A 14088-nucleotide genomic window follows, 5' to 3' on the forward strand; every position below is an offset into this window, starting at 1 on the left:
AAAGAGTGTATCGATTTTTTTGATTTCAGGTTCCACCAATCACAATGCAGACCTTTCCCCGGCAGCCAATCACCGAGGAGGTGGCTGAGGCGGCAAAGGTTTCTTGTTACAAAGTTAAACTATAACCGGAAACAGAAACAACTTCGGGGGAGCGAGCAGGACAAGGAAGGGACAGAGACAGAGACAGAGACAGAGACAGAGAGAGATCCCAGAACAAGGGGAGAGGGACAGAGAGAGAGAGAGATCCCAGAACAAGGGGAGAGGGACAGAGAGAGAGAGAGCGATCCCAGAACAAGGGGAGAGGGGACAGAAGAGAGAGAGATCCCAGAACAAGGGGAGAGGGACAAGAGAGAGAGAGAGATCCCAGAACAAGGGGAGAGGGACAAAGAGAGAGAGAGAGAGAGATCCAGAACAAGGGGAGAGGGACAGAGAGAGAGAGAGAGAGATCCCAGAACAAGGGGAGAGGGACAGTGAGAGAGAGAGAGATCCCAGAACAAGGGGAGTGGGATAGAGAGATCCCAGAACAAGGGGAGAGGGACAGAGAGAGAGAGAGATCCCAGAACAAGGGGAGAGGGACAGTGAGAGAGAGAGAGATCCCAGAACAAGGGGAGAGGGACAGTGAGAGAGAGAGAGAGATCCCAGAACAAGGGGAGTGGGATAGAGTGAGAGAGATCCCAAAACAAGGGGAGAGGGACAGAGAGAGAGAGAGATCCCAGAACAAGGGGAGAGGGACAGACAGAGAGAGAGATCCCAGAACAAGGGGAGAGGGACAAAGAGAGAGATAGATCCCAGAACAAGGGGAGAGGGACAGACAGAGAGAGAGATCCCAGAACAAGGGGAGAGGGACAAAGAGAGAGATAGATCCCAGAACAAGGGGAGAGGGACAGTGAGAGAGAGAGAGATCCCAGAACAAGGGGAGAGGGACAGTGAGAGAGAGAGAGATCCCAGAACAAGGGGAGTGGGATAGAGAGAGAGAGAGATCCCAGAACAAGGGGAGAGGGACAGTGAGAGAGAGAGAGATCCCAGAACAAGGGGAGTGGGATAGAGAGAGTGAGAGAGAGAGAGAGAGCGATCCCAGAACAAGGGGAGAGGGACAGAGAGAGAGAGAGAGATCCCAGAACAAGGGGAGAGGGACAAAGAGAGAGAGAGAGATCCCAGAACAAGGGGAGAGGGATAAGAAGAGTGAGAGAGATCCCAGATCAGAACAGCTTGGAGTGGACGGGAGGTGGGAGAGAGTGACCAGAGGATGATCTGTAGGGGCAGGAGGGGGAGAGTGACCAGAGGGTGATAGGAGGGAGGGAGGGAGGGGGAGAGTGACCAGAGGGTGGCTGGGGGGGTGTGGCGGGCAGTGACCGGGGTGGGTGGGGGGTGTTGGGAAGTGTGGCTCTGGCCCCAATGCAGTCGTTTGTTCTGGGCAGTGTGGAGCTGGAGAGCGGGCCACCGTGCCAGGAACTGCCCCGGGGTTTCCTGCACAGCCTCCGCACTCTGTTCGATATCCTGGACGATGGGCGAAGGGGCTCGGTTCACATCTTGGAGATCGAGTCCCGCTGGAGCCAGGGCGCCCCTGGTCGGGCACTGCCCCCGGGGGTGCTGCAGTGTCTGCGAAGGGTGGCACCCGCCTCTGGCTACCTGACCTTCGACAGGTTCGTGCAGGGGCTGCAGTCCTCCCTGGTCAGCCCCGGGAACAGCCGGTACCCAGGGCCGAAAGGACAACAAGACAGCAGCAATGCCGGTATGTCTGGGCATCATTGCAACAGCATAGTTTGATAGAAGGAGGGGATGTTAATCTGTATCTAACCCTGGCCTGGGAATGTTTGGGGACAGTGTACTCTGTATCTAGCTCCTTGATCTACCTGTACTGTGACTGTTTGATGAGGACAGTGTGGAGGAAGAATTAGTCAGTTTGGAAAAGTGGGAGGAGCTTTACTCTGTGTCTAACCTGATGCTGTCCCTGTCCTGGGAGGGTTTGATAGAGACACTATCAAACAAGACACAAGTCCATTTAAAAGAGACGAGGAAGATTTACACTGTCCTGAATGTGTTTGGGGACAGTGTAGATGAAGACTTTCTCTGTACTATTATTGCAAGCTGGGAAATGCAATTACAATGGGTTGAGAAGTGGCAGATGGAGTTTAATTTCGATAAGTGAGAGGTGCTGCATTTTGGGAAAGCAATTTTCTGATTCGGTATGTGGATGTACCTACTAGAGAAGGTGTAAAACTTGACCTACTCTTGGGAAATAAGGCAGGGCAGGTGACTGAGGTGTCAGTGGAGGAGCACTTTGGGGCCAGCGACCATAATTGTATTAGATTTAAAATAGTGATGGAAAACGATAGACCAGATCTAAAAGTTGAAGTTCTAAATTGGAGAAAGGCCAATTTTGACGGTATTAGGCAAGACCTTTCAAAAGCTGATTGGGGGCAGATGTTCGCAGGTAAAGGGACATCTGGAAAATGGGAAGCCTTCAGAAATGAGATTAACGAGAATCCAGAGAAAGTATATTCCTGTCAGGGTGAAAGGGAAGGCCGGTAGGTATAGGGAATGCTGGATGACTAAAGAAATTGAGGGTTTGGTTAAGAAAAAGGAGGCATATATCAGGTATAGACAGGATAGATCGAGTGAAAAAGTGAGGGCTGCAGATGCTGGAGATCAGAGCTGAAAATGTGTTGCTGGAAAAGTGCAGCAGGTCAGGCAGCATCCAAGGAGCAGGAGAATCGACGTTTCGGGCATAAGCCCTTCCTGAAGCCCTTTCTTCAGGAAGGGCTTATGCCCGAAACGTCGATTCTCCTGTTCCTTGGATGCTGCCTGACCTGCTGCACTTTTCCAGCAACACATTTTCCGCATAGATCGAGTGAATCCTTAGAAGAGTATAAAGGAAGTAGGAGTATACTTAAAAGGGAAATCAGGAGGGCAAAACGGGGACATGAGATAGCTTTGGCAAATACAATTAAGGAGAAACCAAAGGGTTTTTACAAATACGTTAAGGACAAAAGAGTAACTAGGGGGAGAATAGGGCCCCTCAAATATCCGCCACAAATTCACCTGCACCTCCACACACATCATCTATTGCATCCTCTGCACCCGATGTGGCCTCCTCTATATTGGGGAGACAGGCCGCCTACTTGCGGAGCGTTTCAGAGAACACCTCTGGGACACCCGGACCAACCAACCCAACCACCCCGTAGCCCAACACTTCAACTCCCCCTCCCACTCCACCAAGGATATGCAGGTCTTTGGACTCCTCCATCGCCAGACCACAACAACATGAGGGTTGGAGGAAGAGCGCCTCATCTTCCGCCTAGGAACCCTCCAACCACAAGGGATGAACTCCAATTTCTCCAGTTTCCTCATTTCCCCTCACCCCACCTTGTCCCAGTCAAATCCATCAAACTCAGCACCGCCTTCCTAACCTGCAATCTTCTTCCCGACCTCTCCGCCCCCACCCCAGTCTGACCTATCACCCTCACCTTGACCTCTTTCCACCTATCGCATTTCCAACGCCCCTCCCCCAAGTCCCTCCTCCCTACCTTTTATCTTAGCCTGCTGGACAAATTTTCCTCATTCCTGAAGAAGGGCTTATGCCCGAAACGTCGATTCTCCTGTTCCTTGGATGCTGCCTGACCTGCTGCGCTTTTCCAGCAACACATTTTCAGCTCAGTCATTTCAAAGCCATTGGGGGGCCATAAACCCTATCTGTTATCTCTGAAAGCTTTGCTTGTTTTTTTCTCCAAAGTCATTTAATGTTTTGTAAATAGCAGGCAGATTGCAGTGCACATTAAACTTCATTGACAAGAAACCACATGGTGTAAACCAGTGATTCTCAACTGGTTTTTGGCCACTCCACCTGGACTCTTCTCAGGTTCCAGGGTCTCCCTTACACACCGAGATACAACACGTACAGATAGACAGAAAATCATTTACTACTGAAAATCATTTACCAAGAAAATTTGAACATTCCGACGTATTGGACAAAGCTTAAAAATGACTATGCAATTTAACATCTCTCGGGCCTAATGCGATCCTTGAGCTTGGAGCTTTTCTGCAAGTTTCATGATATCAGGCTCTAGATGAGTCAATGACAGTCAGAGGTCACCTCGTGTTGCGATATCAATTCTGTTCCTGGGTTTTGTCAAGGAAACCACCTTACAGAATCCGCTGTCTACCAAATATGTTGAGGGAGAGACAATAAAAAATATTTAGGCTTTTTCCCACATCGTTGTAAATTTATCGGCAGGTCACTCTTGATCCAAGAATCGTTTTTGAAACTGACTGAACTGATGGCGTGCTGTTATATCACTCTGAAGATCAATCAAACTCTCGAATTTCTGCCTCGACTTGGGTGGATTGTGTTTCAAATGGATTCAAAATCCAATCCAGGGATACCGAGGTTTAACAGGCCACTAACCTCCCATGCAATCTCATCGATTCTTCTGGCAACAGTAAATTTACTCAAAGGAATTGCTTCTTTGGCACACAAATTAATGACCTCAGATATTATTATGAACCCTGAAGGCAGGATAAGTGACTCACCAATGTTGCAAGCATTTCCAGTTTTAGTAATCCGTTTACCAATTTTGTATGAAGCAACAAGACCCTTCTCTAATCTCGGTGATGTTTGAAGAGGCAGTTGTTTCAGCATTAGCCTTCTCTCGAAATTATCTCCAAGGTTTTTGAAGAAATCTAAGGGTTTATCCTTTTAATCTGGATGTGAGGTGTCCAACTGTTTTTTTTCAATGACCTCATGCTTTCATTTGACAATGTAGTCCTGCAGTTTAAACACACAGGCAAAGATGGGTTTTGTGGAGATGTGATGAAACCATACAATCAATATTCCACTGAACGCTGTCAACACGTTTTTTTTTTGCCAAGGAGCTCATGGGTAGAATTATTTATGAAAATAATCATGAGGCACTTCTTACAAGGAAAATAATGAGCAAATGAACTAGGATAAAAAAGGCCCAGCAAGACCCGCTGACCTTCAGATAATGAAGTGTGGCGATAATAGATGCGAGAACCCTTGATTGAAGACACCAACCCAGTGCAGTCTGATTCGTGACGGACTCTGAAGTGAGGCTGTGTGGGAGGAGCTTAAACAATTATTTAAGAGGTGCGCCAAATTCAAACGGTGTGTTGGAAAGATATTATAAACAGGAGGGAAACTATTGACTCCAATGAAGATTGTTGCTTTGTTATTTCATTGGTTCAGTTACCAGGTCCCCCCATAAACCCTTGGGGCTCCCCCCTCTCACAGTTCTCAGTCTGTGACCACCTTCAAATGTGCCAGGGCCCCTAAGAGGGCCACATAGTGCCTGTTAAGAATGGCAGGTGTAAACCTTTTACAGCCAGGGAGAGTCCAAACTGTTCCATGTTATCCAGATTTTCACATAGTCCTTAAATAAAAGTGTGAATTGCCAACAATATTGACACGGTACTGGGAGTAATCCTGAGATTACTGCCCTCGCTATCCTGCTTGTAACCTTCTTGTCCAGCTCGCTAAATCTGACATTGAGAACCTGTTTGCTGTTCTTTGATATCTGTGATCCTGGCACCATTTGGCATTGTAACCTGCTAAAGACACATTAATAGCAGGAGAGATACTTGCTTGCTCCCTGTCCATCATTGTCTATCTTTATTGCTTTGTCACTCGTTTTCATTGTGTCCTTTCCCATCTACACAGCTGAGCTGCTGGTGCCCCAAGCTTGTTTCTTGCTGTACCCCTCTGAGCCATTCCTCTCACCAGTGCCCAGAATAGAAAACAGGTCCGTGAGAGAGAAAGACTCAGGGACTAACTGCCTGGTCTTTTTCAATTGTTGGGCAGTTACCCATTCCCTCTCCAGCTACCTAGTTTTAATCTCCAGTACAATGACTATATTGAAGGTGTTTTCCTTATAGCTTTCCAAAGGCTCGAGATATTAAAGCTGGAGACATAGAGTCATAGAGATGTACAGCATGGAATCAGACCCTCCATGCCGACCAGATATCCCAACCTAATCTAGTCCCACCTGCCAGCACTTGGTCCATATTCCCTTCCTATACATATATCCATCCAGATGCTTTTTAAATGCTGTAATTCTACCAGCCTCCACCACTTCCATACACGTACCACCCTCTGTGTGAAAAAGTTGCCCCTTCGGTCTCTTTTATATCTTTCCCCTCTCACCCTAAACCTATGCCCTCTAGTTCTGGACTCCCCGATCCCAGGGAAGAGACTTTGTCTATTTATCTGTCCATTTCCTCCACTCCTGATTGTCTGGGCAGTGTGAAGTCTCTATAATTCCCCAAATGATACAGAATGGTCTTTCCATGCTGCTGAGCTGCACTGGCCTGCCTCTAGCTTACTTTCAGACTATTCACATTAAACTGGAGAAAGGAAAGCAGGAAGTAAAATTCCTCGTCAATCAGTTGGGATGGATCCTGTCTCTGCCCGATTCCGGAATGTGTGTCTCACCTATTCCTCCGGGAATGTCTGTCATGAGGGTTTACTCTGTATCCACCTCGATGTTGTCCTGGGACTGTTCAGTGGGGACAGTGTTGACTGAGCTTTATTTTCAGTTTAAAAGAGTAGAGGGAATTTTATTTTGTATATAACTCCCTGTCCTCGGAGTGTTTGATGGAGGACTGTGTAGCAGCAGCTTTACTCTGTATCCAACCCCGTGCTGTGCCTGTCCTGGGAGTGTTTGGTGGGGACTGTGTAGAGGGAGCTTTCCTTTCATCTTAAAAGAGTAGAGGGAGCTTTACTTTTGGTTTAAAACAGAAGTAAGAGCTATGTTCTGTATCTAACCCTGTGCTCTCCCTATGCTGAGAGTATTTGATGGGGCAGTGTAGAGGGAGGTTTAATTTCAGTTTACTTTGTCTATTTTCAGTTTAAAAGAGTAGAGGGAGCTTTACTGTGTATCAAAATCCCTGTACTGTAGCTGTCTGGGGAGTGTTAGATAAGGACTATGTAGAGCTTTACTTTCTTTTGAACTGAAAGCAAACACAATAGGTGATCATTACTTTCAGTTTATTTTTAGTTTAAAAGAATGCAGGAGATTTTACTTTATATCTAACCCCTGTTGTGAAAGTATATGCTGTCTAACCTGAAGTTTTGTGGTTGTGCATGAAGATGTTGAGTCGTTCGTGTTTCACTCGGCCATTGGGCGGCACGGTGGCACAGTGGTTAGCACTGCTGCCTCACAGCGCCAGAGACCCGGGTTCAATTCCCACCTCAGGCGACTGACTGTGTGGAGTTTGCACGTTCTCCCCGTGTCTGCGTGGATTTCCTCCGGGTGCTCCGGTTTCCTCCCACAGTCCAAAGATGTGCAGGGTCAGGTGAATTGGCCATGCTAAATTGCCCGTAGTGTTAGGTAAGGGGTAAATGTAGGGGTATGGGTGGGTTGCGCTTCGGCGGGGCGGTGTGGACTTGTTGGGCCGAAGGGCCTGTTTCCACACTAAGTAATCTAATCTAATTGTTATTTTTTTGAACCTCAGTGGGGCCTTATTTAAGCCCAGCCCATTGCCTCTTGTGTTACAGTATGGAAGAGAAGTAAGAATGGTCACAGGAGGAGCAGTGAGAACCCGGCTAGCTCGAGAACGCTCAAGGTCTCAAGTCAGACCTGCCCAGCGACTGAGCGTCACCACCCGATGTCGGACAAATACCGAGCTCATGGGGTTCGACCTCAATCGCCGCTGAGGGTGAGATCGGCAAACGTTCCCAATAACCGGACAGAGCCAGATCATGTTTCACTGGAGCCTGGCCAGTGCAAAACCACTCAGGGTGATCGGGAGCCAACTGGGGAGCAGAGAAGGACCAACAGAGGAGCACAGAACAATGCCATCGAGTGCCTTGGATTGGATGGGCAGAGGCATCTGGAAGCAGGTGAGTGAGGAAATAAGTACCAAACCAGCAAGGAATAGGCCACTATTGGAATACCGCGTGCAATTCTGGTCCCCTTGCTGTAGGAAAAATGTTGTGAAACTTGAAAAGGTTCAGAAAAGATTTACAAGGATGTTGCCAGGGTTGGAACGTTTGAGCCATAGGGAAGAGGCTTAATAAGACCAAGAAATTAGGCCATTCAGCCCATCGAGTCTGCTCCATCAATCAATCATAGACTTGGGACTATTTTCCTTGGAGAGTCAGAGGCTGAGGGGACGACCTTTATCAAGGTTTATAAAGTCAAGGGCAGCATGGATAGGGTAAATAGACAAAGTCTTTTCCCTGGTTTGGGGGAGGGCATAGGTTTAAGGTGAGGGGGGAAAAAGATTTAAAAGGGATCTAAGGGGCAACTTTTTCATGCAGAGGGTGGTAGTGTGTATGGAATGAGCTGCCAGCGGAAGTGTTGGAGGCTGGTACAATTACAACATTTAAAAGGCATCTAGGGGATGGGTATATTAGTAAGAAGGATTAAAGAGGGATATGGTCTGGCAAATGGGACTAGATTTATTTTGGATATCTGGTCAGCATGGACGAGTTGGACTGAATGAACTCTTTCCATGCTGTATATCTCTATGACACGATGTGTGATCGGATGTAAATGGAGTGAGGTGGTGAGGGATGGGACAATAGGCGAGCTAATAGGATAGATACCAGCAGGGATACAGTCAGCCAACTGGCCTTTGCCAATCTGGAGTTTGCAGGAGAATTTACAAATTTATTCAGGTTTATTCTCTAATCATTATTAGCAAGGGCAGTCCTGCCTGCTGTCTGTTTCCCATTTGTTGTAGCTACCAAACTAAGCAGTCAGTCGATCTCACGGACCCACTGGCCCATTATGCCAGTTCCCTATTTGACAGAGAAACTCAAATTAATCCCACTGCCCTGCATTCTCCCCAAAGCCCTGTATCAAACCCCAAATTAATCCAACTGCTCCACTCTCTCCCCAGAGCCCTGTATCAAACCCCAAATTAATCCCACTGCCCTGCATTCTCCCCAAAACACTGTATCAAACCCCAAATTAATCCCACTGTTCCACTCTCTCCCCAGAGCCCCATATCAAACCCCAAATTAATCCCACTGCCCTACATTCTCCCCAGAGTACCGTATCAAACCCCCTTATTCTCCCTGCTCCACTCTCTCCCCAGAGCCCTGTATCAAACCCCAAATTACTCTCCCTGCTCCACTCTCCCCAGAGCCCTGTATCAATCCTAAACTAATTCCACAATCCTGTTCTTTCCTCATAGCCATGTAACAATCCCAATGCCCTCTGACTGGAGCCAGTAATCTTTTCCCCATTTCAATTTGAAAGAGTTTTTGAGAATTTTACAACTTTTGTCGAGGCCTGGTTAGGCTTTGTCCACGTTCTGGCATCTCCCTGGTGAATCTTCATGCTGCTATGATTTTCATATTTCAGGCTGATCAGAACTGTCCAAAGAATTCCAACCGTGGCCTAAATTGTGTTTATTATTTTCCTTTTTTGATTCTGTATTTAAAGCGAAAGTGCGTACAACTGCAAATAGAGAGAGTGGTCTGTGTTTGAAGCCCAGGAACTGACTGGCTTTCGTCGGAATTTCTTTCCATTGTGTTGTGATTCATGTTCCCCTTCTTTTAATTTGTTTTCTTTTATCTCTCACTTAATCCCAATCTGATCTAGTCTGTTCATTTCCTGAACCAGTTTGTGTCCTCCTGAAGCTGTTTGCACTCCCCTTGCTGATTGCCGATATCCTAATCTTGTAAACCTGTGATCCCGATCTCAAAGTCCAAACCACCTCCCAACGCAGCACCATTTGACGCAGAGCTGGTCTTGGGGTGTACCATATCCAGCTCTCTCTGCAGTCTGGACGACACCTCTCAATAATTTTTCTCTCCATTCTGCTGTTGTATGGCACATCTTCTATAACTCAGCTCCTCTATATCGCGTTAGGAGGGGGGGTGATTGGATTTGATTCCATGATCAGTCCTCCACTTGTCACAGCAAAGTTTATATTTAGGAAGGGGAGATGTTGTTGTCAGTTGTAACTAACTGTATATTGCTCAGTCTCAGAAACAAGTTGGTCTAGTTCCTTAAATAACAAACAAAGAACCAGCTTTAATGCAAACGAAACGTACTGGAACAAAGACGTAATGATTGTTAATAACAGGTTTAAACCATGCAAGTATGCACCATTGCCTTCCTGAAAACTAACCTGTACGTGCACAGGTGCATCTCCAAATATGGTGGAAAAAAAAACTAAATTCCTCAAATGTTATCTCAAAAGTACTTTGGCCAAATAATAGTTAATTTTTTTTAAAAAAGTCAGTTGGTCCCAAATGTCAGTCTGCAGCTGAAGACTGCTCACAAGCAGCTGGTGCTGTGATGCCTCCCTGCACTGACTGGCCGAATTGGCTTTTACTGGACACGGTGCTGGTAGAACCTGAATTTGACATCCGCCACTTGTGGTGATGAGGTTATCGTGAGAGTTTCTAACTCAAACCTGATGAGGGAATTTGAAGAAGAGCAAGAGAGATTGCAGAAGTTGTTGCTGCAGGCAAGTTATCTCTCCAATAGCTTCACGACACTGACGCACCGCACTGTATGATTCTAAGTACTTTTTATGATGGACAATAGTGGAAGCATCCCAAAAAGGATAGAAGATAGATAGGCAAAGGAGCAGAAATGAAAACAATCACTCTCATGGGAGAGGATTGGGAGGGGGGGTGGGGGGGTGCAAAAGTACTTGGAAAGCTAATGGAATTTAAAAGCTGACAATTCCCCGGATCTGATGGCCTGCATCCCAGGGTTTAGCAAGAAATGGTGGCAGAGCTAGGGGGTGTCATCCATCTCCCAAAATTCCTGAGATTCTAGCAAGGTCCCAGGAGACTGGAAAAGTGCAAACATAGCTCCTTTATTCAAGACAGAAAGCAGGAATGTCTGGGCCAGTTAGGTGAAGATCTCTCATCGGGGAATCTGTTAACAAGGAGGGAGTTGCAGATTTGTGGTTTACAAAGAGGTGAGGCCAGACCGGGGCCAGCCGTGATTTGTATCACAAGGCTGGAGAGGGTGAATCCCTACAATGTTATAAAAGGCTTCATTGTTTCTTTTTATGTTATTCATTGTCTTTTCTCACATTACCTTTTTGCCTGTTGTATGTCCTTACTTCCCTCCCACTACACATTGTCCACTTATTCCAAGTTGACTCTCGCTCTGCCTGGCCTCACTTTCTCTTGTTCAAGCCTTTCTCAGTTTCTTGACCTTTAATGTCTTTGTCCAGCAAACTCAATCTTTGGAAGCATCTCATTTTTTGCCTCTGCAAAGCATCTTATTTTGCCCTATCAGAGGGCATCCTGTTTAGCTGAGAGCCCAATCCTGTTGTTGCCTCACTGCGTAGTGGTTGGGAACAGGAAAGTGTCATAGACGCCAACTGCGCCCTCTTCACCCCCATTCCTCGGCGCAGGAGCGATCCCACAACACCGAGATTTTCATGTGGTCCTCACTGTTGGAGGCTGTGGCGATTCAGGCACTGACCCTGGTGTGGCTCAGTGGGGATGTGGGCACACTGTTGGCACCATGGGTTGCAATGGTTTCTATTAATTCTCTTTCCTTCCCTGCAGAGGGGAGGCACATGCCTCGCAGCCAAAGTGAGGCCTCCTGTGGTCAAATAGCATCTGGCCTCCAACACAGACGGGAGCGTGGTGAACTTCGACGTCACACCATAACCAACGGGATCGACTATGACAGGGTGAGTGCCAGCTCACTGCAGGCTAGAGACTTCGGTTGTTAATGTGGGCTGAGCTGTCTTGGACCCACTTGGTGTGTTCTCAGCCCCAGGACTCTCATGGCTGCAATTGCTGCTGCCCCTCAGAATGTCTGTTTCACTCGGAAACAATGCTTCATTGGCTTGTGAACCATTCTGGGCTTCATAAGAACATAGAACATTGAACAATACAGCACAGAACAGGTCCTTCGGCCCACGATGTTGTGCCGAACATTTGTCCTAGCTTAAGCACCCATCCATGTACCTATCCAATTGCCGCTTAAAGGTCACCAATGATTCTGACTCTGCCACTCCCACAGGCAGCGCATTCCATGCCCCCACCACTCTCTGGGTAAAGAACCTACCCCTGACATCCCCCCTATACCTTCCACCCTTCACCTTAAATTTATGTCCCCTTGTAACACTCTGTTATACCCGGGGAAAAAGTCTCTGATTGTCTACTCTATCTATTCCCCTGATCATCTTATAAACCTCTATCAAGTCACCCCTCATCCTTTGCCGTTCCAATGAGAAAAGGCCTAGCACTCTCAACCTATCCTCGTACGACCTATTCTCCATTCCAGGCAACATCCTGGTAAATCTTCTCTGCACCCTCTCCAAAGCTTCCACATCTTTCCTAAAGTGAGGCGACCAGAACTGCACACAGTACTCCAAATGTGGCCTAACCAAGGTCCTGTACAGCTGCAACATCACTTCACGACTCTTGAATTCAATCCCTCTGCTGATGAACATTAACAGGTAGCTGTGTGAGTCAGATATATTGAGCTTGCTCCCCACTCAGTACAATCAGGATCTCCGCCACATTCCTGTTCTCTTCATATGTCTCTTAATTCCTTTTTAAAAAAACTCAAAATCTGCCCCTTTCAGATTTCTCATTTGTTCTTGGGACATAAGCATCGCTGGCTGGGCCCAGCATTTATTACCCATCCTGAGCTGCCCTTGAGAAGGTGGGGGTGAGCTGTCTTCTTGAACCACTGCAGTCCAACTGTTATGGGTTGGCCCACAATGCCCTTAGGGAGGGAATTCCAACATTTTGATCCAGTGACAATGAAGGAATGATGATATATTTCCAAGTCAGGGTAGGTAATAGCTTGGAAGGGAAACTTGCAGGTGGTGGTCTTTCGAAGTATCTGCCGCCTTTGTCCTTCTCGATGGAAGTGGTTGTGGGTTTGGAAAGTGCTGTCTGAAGATCTTTGGTGAATCTCTGCTGTGGATCTTGTAGGTAGCATACACTACTGCTACTGAGTGTTGGTGGTGGGGGTGTACATACTTGTGCATGCAGTGCCAATCAAGTGGGGGCTGCTTTGTCCTGGATGGAGTCAAGCTTCTTGAGTGTTGTTGGAGCCGCACCCATCCAGGCACGTGGAGGACATTTCGTCACACTATTGACTTTTACCTTGTGGATGGTGGACAGGCTTTGGGAAGTCAGGAGGTGAGTTACACACGGCAGTATTCCTAACCTTTGACCTGCTCTTGTAGCCGCCATATTTATATGACAAGTCTAATTCAGTTTCTGGTCAATTGCAATCCCCAAAATGTTGATGATGAGAATTTCAGTGGTACTGTCAAGGGGTGATGGTTAGATTCCTGATGGAGCTGGTCATTGCCTGGCACTTGTGTGGCACCAATGTTATTTGCCACTTGTCAGCCCAAGCCTGGATATTGTCCAGATCGTGTTGCATTTGAACATGGATTGCTTCAGTATGTAAGCAGTCTCGAATGGTGCTGAACATTGTCCAATCATCAGCCAACATCCCCACTTTTGGCCTTATGATGGAGGGAAGGTCATTGATGAAGCAGCTGAAGATGGTTGAGTTTAAGCCACTGAGGAGCTCTTGCGGAGACGTCCTGGAGCTGAGCTGCCTGACCTCCAACAGCAATAACCATCTTCGTATGTGTCCAGTGTGACTCTAATTAACCAACAAGTTTGCATCTGATACTCATTGATTCCAAAAATAAAAAGTCTATTTTCCTGACATTCTTCAGCCCTCTTCAGTTCCAAAGAAGAGTTATGGAATTCAAATCATTAACTCTGTTTGACTCTCTCCACAGATGCTGCCAGACCTGCTGAGTTTCTCCAGTATTTTATGTTTTTATTTCAGATCTTCAGCATCTGCAGCACTGATTCCAGTTCTGCTCCTCGGCGCCACACTTGGTCAAATGCGGCTGTCACTCTCCCCTCCCCTCTGGGATTCAGCTGTTTTCTCCATGTATGAACCAAGGCTGGAATGAGCTCAGGGGCTGAGTGGCCCTGGGGGGAACCCAAACTGGGCCTGACTGGGCTGGTTATTGCTGAGCAGGTGCTGCCTGATAGCGCTGGGGATGATCGAGAGTAGCCTGATGGGCGGTAATTGACCAGGTTGGATTTGTCCTGCTTTTTACGTACAGGACTTATCTGGACAATTTTCCATATTGTCA

The 14088-nt window shown here is 47.1% G+C and overlaps 1 protein-coding gene across 1 annotated transcript in view; it reads left to right on the forward strand.

The window, feature by feature from the left end:
* The first annotated feature begins 1395 nt into the window (after positions 1–1395).
* Positions 1396–14088, forward strand: part of sapcd2 (suppressor APC domain containing 2) — a 29745-nt gene continuing 17052 nt past the window's right edge. The window contains exons 1-3 of the mRNA XM_087998575.1: positions 1396–1732; positions 7514–7858; positions 11507–11634. Of these exons, the coding sequence (XP_087854701.1) occupies positions 1396–1732; positions 7514–7858; positions 11507–11634 (810 nt within the window). The remainder of the gene's footprint in view (positions 1733–7513; positions 7859–11506; positions 11635–14088) is intronic.

The sequence above is a fragment of the Chiloscyllium plagiosum genome, unplaced genomic scaffold, assembly GCF_037043375.1.
Source record: "Chiloscyllium plagiosum isolate Xiang-an unplaced genomic scaffold, Cpla_swu_hap1 HiC_scaffold_21, whole genome shotgun sequence".
Taxonomy (NCBI): domain Eukaryota; kingdom Metazoa; phylum Chordata; class Chondrichthyes; order Orectolobiformes; family Hemiscylliidae; genus Chiloscyllium; species Chiloscyllium plagiosum.